The sequence below is a fragment of the Pristis pectinata genome, chromosome 2 (genome assembly GCF_009764475.1).
Source record: "Pristis pectinata isolate sPriPec2 chromosome 2, sPriPec2.1.pri, whole genome shotgun sequence".
NCBI classification, from domain to species: domain Eukaryota; kingdom Metazoa; phylum Chordata; class Chondrichthyes; order Rhinopristiformes; family Pristidae; genus Pristis; species Pristis pectinata.
This window is the reverse complement of record NC_067406.1, coordinates 75,209,520-75,219,625: the sequence shown is the minus strand read 5'-3', so window position 1 is coordinate 75,219,625 and position 10,106 is coordinate 75,209,520. Positions and strand designations below refer to the sequence as shown.

The 10,106-nt window shown below is 40.5% G+C and overlaps 1 protein-coding gene and 1 long non-coding RNA gene across 2 annotated transcripts in view; one reads left to right on the top strand and one right to left on the bottom strand.

Annotated features, from left to right (window-relative positions):
- Window positions 1–1,522: 1,522 nt before the first annotated feature.
- On the top strand, window positions 1,523–8,730 carry smim20 (small integral membrane protein 20). The gene is made up of 3 exons (XM_052043039.1): window positions 1,523–1,683; window positions 6,374–6,430; window positions 7,454–8,730. Exons 1-3 carry the CDS (start codon window positions 1,575–1,577, stop codon window positions 7,489–7,491), a joined length of 204 nt encoding a protein of 67 aa, XP_051898999.1. The 5' UTR covers window positions 1,523–1,574; the 3' UTR covers window positions 7,492–8,730.
- LOC127585523 (uncharacterized) overlaps window positions 5,345–10,106 on the bottom strand; it is a 46,586-nt gene continuing 41,824 nt past the window's right edge. Inside the window, exon 3 of the long non-coding RNA XR_007958518.1 lies at window positions 5,345–5,948. This is a non-coding gene — a long non-coding RNA (uncharacterized LOC127585523). The remainder of the gene's footprint in view (window positions 5,949–10,106) is intronic.

The window sequence follows — 10,106 nt, the reverse complement described above, 5'->3', positions numbered from 1 at the left end:
TGAAGTGTCCTCTCCACTGGGCACACATTACCTTTTTGGCTTTGTTAAATTCATCTCTGTTCTTGGCAGCCAGGGGGATGAGGCCCTGCGGTGTTTGGTTCTTAGCTTTGCTTCATGGTGACACACAAGCTATGATCCTAACCAATGGGTTTACACACTGCCAACCTCAGTGCAGACTGGTGTCAAACAAGGCTGCAATCTTTGCAATTGCAATCCTGCACTTTGCATCCAATATATCTCCTGCTGGTGTTAAATTAATCTACAGGATTTATAGGAAACTATAATGCCTTCACTCCAAAACCAAGGTCACCTCAACCTAAGCAGCTGAGCTGCAGATTGCAGATGATACTTGAGTTTATGCTGCATGTTTTGAGGCTGAGCTCTAGATCATCAATTTACTGAAACATACGAGAAAGCAGGCCTCACATTCAGCATCTGCAACACAATGGTCTTCTACCAAACTGTCCCCACACTTTGACAATAAAGGCTCACAGCAAAGTCCTGCAAAACATGCACAGATTCTTCTATCTTGAGAGCCTCTTCTTGGTGAAGGCCAGTATTGATGATGAATTTCACAACTGCATTCAATGCAAAAGCACTGCCTTTGATCAACCGAAGAAAAAGTGTTTGAAGTTTAAGACATCAAACCTGGCAAGAAACCCATAGTCTAAGGAGCAGCAATGAACCCTGCCCTCCTATATGCCCTGAATCTCAGATTAACTGCAGCAGGTACCTCAATGCATGGGAGACATGATGTCACTGAGAATTCCTCCAAACCCACTGGATGGTTAAGGCAAACAAATGTCAACATTTTCTCCCAGGCCAATACTCCCAACATTGAGGCCTTAATTATACTTGGATGGTTCTACTGGTCGTGCCCAATGCCAGACTCCAAAACAGACTCACAGAATGAGATTACCAGGAGGACAGAGGTAAAGATTCAGGGATGTTGCCAAAGCGCCACACAGACTTATGGCAACGTGCCCACGACTGCTCAAATTGGAGGAGCATTGAGGATGGCACGGAGAACCTTGAATCTATGCTTTGGGAGCATACAGAAGGCAACTGTAAATAACAAAAGAAATGCACCACCTCGCAAACTACCCACCTGCCCATCCCATCAGGCACTTCCTGCCGTGTGTGTGGTATTTACTGCACTTTCCACATCAAGTCACCTCAGACCCACTGAACCCGAGGAAGCAGTGCAGTTCAGGTCTCTCCCTGCTGTCCGTGGGTGGGAATCACTCTGCAGGGACCGACCTCCACGGTATACAAGTCTGGGCGGGGTGTCTGATCTACACTACTGTTCTTTTCACTGACTGACCATACACTGTATGGTGTATTCCTTGCGTAAACTACCAACTGAAGCTAAAAAAATCAGCTACAACGTAAGCGGGTATGCACTTTGAAGGGAAAAGAAATGTAAACAGGTCGGGATTAGAGGCACATGTCCTTCGGCGCATGCGCATTGGCCGAAGGTGTTGACCGTCTCAGACAGCGCCGCCATCACGTGACAGTTGGCGCATGCGCAGTGACGAGACTGAACGTCGGTCCTGTCCCCGGTCCAGTCCGTCATGTCCAAGAACTTGCGCGTAGTGCTGCTGTTCGGTGGCTTTGCGGCTGCAATTGGAGCCGCGTTTTACCCCATCTACTTCCGGCCGCTGATTTACACTCAGGAATACCGTGAGTCCCGGCCGCTGGGAAGGGCTACATGAGGCAGCAGCGTCGCTCGCTTCACCCCCTGTCCGTCACCCTGGCCGAGCTACTGCTGGTGCCGGCGGTCCCATTGGTTGGGGGTGAAGGGTCAGCGTCTCTGACGTCACCGTCTCCGCGTGCCCGCGGCGGTTGGGTTTGAAAAGTGGGCGCGGGACGGGACGGCGCCGAAAGGCCGAGCGGATGGAAGACCTGAGGGGGCCGGGCTGGGCTGTCCCGTCCTAGGGGTGGAGGACCTGACGGGGGGGGCTGGGAGGTCCCGGGGGTGGAGAACCTGAAGGGGGGGCCGGGCCGGACGGTCCCTCGGTTGTCAGTCCAGTGCGGCCCAGAGGGAGGCAACAGCCTCAACATAAGAGCCGTCAGTATTTGTGAAGGGATAGACCTCGGGGTGATAGAGACGGGTAGGTGGAGCGGAGCTGTGAGACCGGAGCAGTTGAAATGTGAGTGATGAGTAAAGTGAGGAGTCACATTCGGGCAGGAAGGATGAGACGAGGCATAATTCTAATAGAACAGGACAGGCTGTTCGGCTCACGATGTTGTGCTGAACTAATTAAACCAATGACTCCCAATTAATCTAAACCCTCTTCTCTGCATATTGACCATATCCCTCCCTTCTCTGCATATTCATGTGCCATCTGCCTCCACCACCACCTTAGGCAGTGCATTCCAGGCCCTCAGCACTCTGTTTTTAAAGGAAAACTTGCCTCGGACATCTCTTTTGTACTTTTCCCTCTCCCACGTTGCCCTTGTAGGAGACATTTCATTCCTGACAAAAAGATACTGGCTGTCTATTTATACCTTAGATAATTTTATAAACTTCTGTCAAATCTCACCTCAGCCTCTGCTCATCGAAAGAAAATAGCCCCAGCTTGTCCAATCTCTCCTCATAGCACATGTCCTCCAAACCAAGCAGCATCCTGGCAAACCTCTACACACTCTCCGTCCTTCCTATAATGAGGTGACCAGAACTGAATGCAATACTCTAAATGTGGCCTAAATACAGTTTTATAAAGCTGTAACATAACTTTCTGCCTCTTGAACTCAATGCCTCAACTAATGAAAACAATCATGCCATATGCTGCCTTTACCACCTTATCAACCCTTGTGGCCACTTTTAGGGAGCTATGTACCTGGACCCCAAGATCGCTCTGTTCATCAACGCTGTTCAGGATCCTGCCAGTAAATGTGTACTCTCCCTTTATATTGGATCTCCCAAAGTGAAGCACCTCACACTTGCCTAGATTAAACGACATATGCCACCTCTGCCCAGATCTGCAACTGATCTATATTCCGCTGTATCCTTTGGCAATCTTCTATGCAATCCACAATGCCACTAATCTTTGTCATTTGGAAATTTACTGACCCACCCATCCACATTTTCATCCAAATCATGTATGTACAGATTCCTGCAGAACACCACTAGTCACAAACCTGCATCCAGAATAAGACCCATCCATCACTACCCTCTGTCTTCTTATGGGCAAGCCAATTTTGGATCCAATCAGCCAAGTCACCATGGATCCCATGCATCCTAATTTTCTGGGTGAGCCTACCATTCGGGATCTTATCGAATGCCTTACTAAAGTCCACATAGGTAACATCCACTGTTGTACCTTCAATCACCTCCTTGAAAAACTCAATCAGATTAATCAGACATGACCTGCCCCACACAAAGCCATGTTGACTGTCCCTAATTAGACCATGGTGCTCCAAATGCTCATAAATCTTATCTCTAAGAATCCTCTCCATTAGGGATCCCTAATAGGGATAGAAGTGCAGGGGAAATGGAGCATCCATGTGCTGAATTCATTTAAAGTTCCTGGGCGGTTGAGAAAATGCTTAAATAGAGGCATGGAATACAAGAGGAAAGAAGTTGCAATTAACCCTTATTAAACACTTGTTTGCCTGCAGTTTGAGTCTTGTGTCCAGTTCTCAGTGGCTGTTTTTTTTGAAGATAATTAGGAACCAGGAGTAGGCTATCTGACCCTTTGAAAATCATTCATTTACTAATATCGATAATCTTCTATCCCAATGCCAATTTTCAGCACAATGGCCGTATTCCTTGATTTCCTTGATGTAAAGGAATATATCAATCTCTGTTTTAAACGAACGGAATGAAATCCTCGACAGCCCAGTGGAGTAGAGCATTCCAAAGGTTCACCACCCTCTGAGTGAAGAAATTTCTTATCGTAGTCCTAAATTTATTCTGAAACTCTGTTCTCTGGTCCTGGATTCTTCACCAAGGGAAAACATCATCCTAGCATCTAGCCTGTCAAGCACTTTATGTTGTATAAGTGTTGATTAGATTTCCTTTCATTCTTCTGAACTCTAGATAATCAAGTCCCAGTCTCCTTGGTCTCAGCTCATTTGGTAAACCTGCCACCTCTGGAACCCTAATGAATCTTCATTGTATTTCACAATTGGAAAGGGTATCATTTCTCAGATAAGGAGACCAAAACTACACAGTAGTTCTGGTCTCACCAAGGCCCTGTACAATTGCAAAACGACTTCCTTACTTCTGTATTCCAGTCGTCTCGTAATAAAGGCTAGCATGTCATGTTTTCTCTTGATCACTTGATGCTCCTGCATGTTGATCCTCAGGATTTATATAAGAGCACAACCAGGTTCTTTTGGAAATCTCTCACTATTTACCAAATACCCTGCTTTTCTGTTAAGTGCACCAGTGGATGATCTCACATTTTTCCACTTTATATTCTGTCACTTACTCACTCACTCAGCTTATTTGTATACCCTTTAAGCCTCTGTACTTATAATCCCACCTAGTTTGGTATCTCCAGTTAACTTGGAAATATAACATTTGTTCCCCCCAGCCTAATTGTTGGTGTAGATTATGAAAAGCTGGGGCCTAAACACCAGTCCCTGCAGTACCCCACTAGAACCATCCATTTATTCCCACTCTTGGCTCTCTGTCCAATAACCCATTCTCACAAGAAAATAGGGGCAAGAGTAGGCTGCTAGCTCCCTTAAGCCTGCCTTGCAATTCAATATGGTCAGAGCTGATCTATGCTGGAGTCAGTTCTTCTGTGCCCATAACCCTCAATTCCTTAATTGAAACAAAATATTTATCTATCTCCAACTTAAAAGATATCTAATGATCTGACCTCCACCACCCTCTGGGGCAGAGAGTTCCAGAGATTCACAATTCTATGCAGTTTTTAATGCCTAGCCCCTTGCAGCTATGCCCCTTGTTCATGATTCTCAATTGATGTCAGTATGTTAACCTCCCACTGATTCCATGTTCTCTGACCTCATTGACCTATCTCTTCTGCAGCTTATCAAACTCCTGAATATCCCAAAACTTCACATCCATTGGTTCCCTTTTATCTGTTCTGCTATCGCATCCTCAAAGAATTTCAGCAGATTAATCAAATATGATTTCCCTTTCATGTTGAGAAAATCCTATTATTCTTTTCTAGGTGTTTTATTACTTCATTATAAGTTGCTGCATTTTCTGTACTCCTGTTATTAGGCTATTAAGGACGTTATGGATATCAAGGCCTGTTTTCTTTCTCCTGAAATAGTGAGGTCACATTTGTTACCCTCCAATCCACAGGAATAATTCCAGAATTTATAGAACTTTGGAAGATAAAAGGATGGGAAAGATGTGAAGGCTATAAGATAAGATATCTTTATTAGTCACATGTACGTCGAAACACACAGCAAAATACATCTTTTGTGTAGTGTTCTGGGGGCAGTCCACAAGTGTTGCCACACTTCCGGCGCCAACATAGCATGCCCACAACTTCCTAGATTTACCAAAATGATCCAAGGATGAGAAGCCAGTGTTATTTTCCTTGGAACAGAGGAGTTTATGTGGTGATTTCATAGTGGTATTTAAAATTGCGATGGTTGAAAATATAGTATAGAGAGAAATTTCCTCATTGTAGAAGGGATCAAGAACTAGGGGATGAAGGATGAAGCTGATTGGCAAAAGAAACAAAAATGACAGGAGGAAAAACTTATTTATATAGTGAGTGGTTAGGCTCAGGAATGCATTGTCAAGAGCAAAAATAAAGACAGATTCAAGTGCAGCATTCAGAAGGGTGCACTCCAAACCTGTGACCTCTACCACCAAGGAAGATAAACAGCAGGTGCACCAGAACACCCACATCTGTAGGTTTCTTTACCAGAAGGACTAGCAATCCAAGATGGCCGACAGCCAATTTGTCATGGGCTGGGTAATAAATTCTGGCCTTGCTCGTGTTGCTTCTTTCCTGTAAATGAATAAGAAAAAAATACTTTGAGGTCTCTTTAAAGGAATATGAGGGGAACTTATAAGTGAAGGTTGTTTTCCCAGTATCTTCATCCTAACCATTATCCATGCTTTCAAGTGCAGGGCTTGACTGTTACAAATAATGTACCCCATTGTTGACCCTATTTCCATCGTGTGCTGTCCCCATTCCATTTACCACATTGGCAGCATCTATTTTCCAAGCCTTACAACAAAACATTGAACCTCCCCTGTATTGCTTACTCTCAAACAAAGCCGGGCATTCTTGTTCCAAGTTAAAATTGGAATTGTGCTATTTTGTGGTGCTATTGTTTATCTTAGTTAATAATAGTTATGTAAAACAATTTGATTCTAAATATTTCAACAACACAGTAATGACTGGATTGTTACACAACCCTTTTTAAACAGAGCAGGAACAAAAGATGAATCGAACTGGTATAAAGCAGGAGGAAATTCAGCCTGGAGGTGAGCTTTTAGAGGGTTGTTGCTTGGCCATTGATAATGCTACTGCAGAAAAAACTTAATTTTTTTTAATATTCTAAATTATCTTCATTAAACTTTTCTTACATTTATTGTATCAAGTAAAATTGTAGATATCTGAAAATAACTGAAATTTGTTTTATTTTTTTACATAATATCCTCCAAATAATAATGTTATTAGTGTTACACATTTTTGTTTTCTGTTTGTGTTTCTTACATACATCTTCTTAAAAGTTGTAAACAAATATAATACATTGGCAATATTTGGAAAATCATAGTTATTTGTTTCATTCTTGAACACACATTTGAGCTTTTGTACTGGCACTACAGTTTTGGCATGGAGCAGTAATATCCATGCTGTACTGGAATCTACTTCTATTTCTGGATCACAGATGTTTGTTTTTGCAAATAGTTCGTAGATCACAGAAGGACATAGGAAATTGCAGTCTGTATTTTGTGTAGTAAGATACAATATTTATTATATTGATGCTCCCACTACAATTTCACCAATTTGGCGGTCTGGCACTATAGACGCTGTAATGAATTTTATCAAGAGGGACACTGCACATGAAAATTCTCAAAAATGTGTACACATCAATGAATTTAACATGTAACAGATTGTATAAGTACTTTATTATATAATTGCCATATTTGGAAGTGCACATATTATATGTCTAGTAAAGTTTTAACAATTACTTTTAAGCCGAAAATACTTTAACACCACATTTTCTTGATCATATTTTTCTTTAGCTCATTGCATAGATTTTGCAATTGATATTTGATTGACATTCTATGTTTCATGATGGCATTATATTTTGTGGTGCTGAGAGTACAATCAGTGACTGTATAACCTAGTTTTGTCATTGAAATTGGATATCATATGACAGCAGATGTTTAACTTAATTTTTTTACTATTCAAATTTATATTTTAAATGTGGCAATCTTTCTGAAGTATAATCTTGTTTGTCACAAATCCCACTTTGACCAAATTTTGATCTCTTTTTAAAGGAATGAAAGTCTGGTCTGACCCCTTCAATCGGAAGTAATCAAACTGTTGATAAGTTATAATGAAGAAATGCATCAGCGACTCTTTAGTGCCTTAATATTGTTCTTATTGGTTACTGTAATGTTAATCTATTTATTAGGTAATGGCAGGATTTACATCGAAATGGATTTTTACATTTAAAATTTCCCAAAATGTATTAGTGTCATATGATTTAATGACAACTACATGCAACTTTTTGTTTTGCAACTGTTTATTGTGGCACAGTCGATGATCTCTGAATCAGAAGCTGGCATGTTCCAGCCCAGAGGCTTGTGCTAAAAAATGGAGGCTGACATTCCAGTACAGTACTGAGGGAACATTACACTGTCAAAAGTAGCATTTTTCAATTGAGACATTAAGCTAAGGCCCAGCTTTCTCTCTCTAATTGATAGAGATATCTCACAAAAGGACTTTGATAATGAGCACAGGGTGGGGGGTGGTGAAATCTTTGACTTCCTGGCTGTTATTGAACCTTCAATCAACATCACGAAAATAAATTATCCAGTCATTATCATGGGTATCAAAGGAAATTTATTGTGTACATTTTAGCTACTGTGTTCCCTACATCACATTGCAGATCACACAGTCACTTATTGGCTATAATGCCTTTTGAAGTACCCAGAAGTGATGAGGGCTACTATATTTTCCTGTTATCTAGTCAGTTTGTATTTGGATTTGTATAACTACTTTGTGATTCTACCCAAGTTCACAGATTTATGATATTTGATGTTTGTCCAGTAATTACAGTTTACTGGAAGTATAAGATCATTAAAAAAGATTATACACAATAGTGGACTGCCATTACCCCAATGAACACAAAAGTTTAATATAATGAGACCTTAAATGATTCAAGATATTTTAGGGATAGTCACAAGAGATGTAAATTGTTATGTAAATGACTCATGCCAATATCTTAGAAGTAACAACTCAGAGTTGTTATGCAGATTTGTTTTAAAAACTTGCTTACCTTAGTCTGAAATAAGTTATGTGACTATTATAATTGAATTTGAATGTGTTACAGAATAATGTTTGTACAGTGGTAAATTCACAAAGCTTCCATGTATTTTACTGGAGGAAAATTCTCAAATCGATCATAGGATAATAAACCTGCTAAAGTAGCAAGGATGGCAGTATCCTTTACGAAAAGTTGTTTTACTACTATTCAGATAGTGTATTATACTCTTGCCTGATCAGTGTATGCTGTGAAAACTTATTAAATAAAGAATAGTTACTCATCTGACTGCATTTCTTTGCAGTGTACTAAAATACAGTATTGTTTAATTGCATTTTCATTAACATTGGTAATTGGTTTATTATTGTCACATATACTGAGATATAGTGAAAAACTTTAGTCAGTGTGCCATCCAGACGGATCATTCCATACATAAGTACATTGAAGTAGTACAAAAAGGAAAAACAGAATGCAGAATATAATGTTAGTTATAGAGAAAATGCAGTTTAGGCAAACAAATAAAGTGCAAGGGCTGTGACAAGGTAGATTGAGAGATCAAGAGTTCACCATTAGCATACAAGAGGTCTGTTCAAGAGTCTGACTACAGTGGGGTAGAAGCTGTCCTTGAGCCTGGTGGTGTGTGTTCTCAAGCCTTTGTATCTTCTGCCAGGGTTGGAGGGGGCCTTGATTATGTAGGCATTTGTACACTGTTGTGTTTTTAGAAACAACATGAAGCAAGGCAGTGATGTGAACAAGTAAAATATTGTTCTTGCCTTTGTAGCATAAGAATTGTACTTTCAGGGGTTGTCAGCTCAGATCTATTTAGCGGACTAAAAATTGAATTCTTTACCATGAAGTATTTCAAGTTTAAGTTTGGGCACTGAGGTTTCGTTGTGTTGGATTTGAAATATGTCCATGTCTTTATATATTTTGAGGTGAGTATCCATTTAGTACTTTCAAATCCATTTTTGCTGAGTGTTACAGCAAATCTTATGAATTATCACCATATTGAAAAGCTCCTGACTGGATATTTGGGCCCCTGACTAGGTACTGGCCTTTCAAATCCAGCCATTCTGATGAGAGAGAATTCTCTCCTAGCTGAAAGGTTTTGGTGCTGTTCTATAATTCAATTACATAATCAATTCCACTTATCATGTTGAACATATCCCTTGAGATCTTTATTTCATAAAAATATGTTGATAAATACATTGATTTCCATCTTGAAAATTTGAATTGACTTCCATCTGTCAGAGGGAGATAAATCCGTTTCACTACACTGGATGTAAAAGAGAACTTCTGAATTTCATTTGTAAACTTTAATTTTATTCCCATGATGGATGACTGCACTAGAGGAAATAGCATCTATATTTCTACTTTGAATCTGTTTATTTTAAATATTTCAATTATATCAACCCTCAACATCGCCAAGGATGATTGGTGTCAGAAAGGGAAAAATATCATAACTGTACACTAGGGGGAGCTGCTGAGTGGCTGGAAAGTTAACAAGAACCAAGTGGGTATTTAGCACATATTGGAACCAGCACGTCAAAGAATTCTTTAACTGAGACTTTATCCTTGATGCAATTGTCCTTGTCTCCATTGCCCAGCACACTATCTGGTCCAATCTTGTTGTTATCCCAGACCAACAGCAGGACGTATGTCAA

Excerpts from the sequence above, each read along its gene's own strand:
- smim20 (XM_052043039.1), top strand. The coding sequence starts at position 1,575 with ATGTCCAAGAACTTGCGCGTAGTGCTGCTGTTCGGTGGCTTTGCGGCT. Across the intron at positions 1,684-6,373 it reads GATTTACACTCAGGAATACC|AGCAGGAACAAAAGATGAAT; the intron begins GTGAGTCCCGGC and ends CTTTTTAAACAG. Across the intron at positions 6,431-7,453 it reads GGAGGAAATTCAGCCTGGAG|GAATGAAAGTCTGGTCTGAC; the intron begins GTGAGCTTTTAG and ends CTCTTTTTAAAG.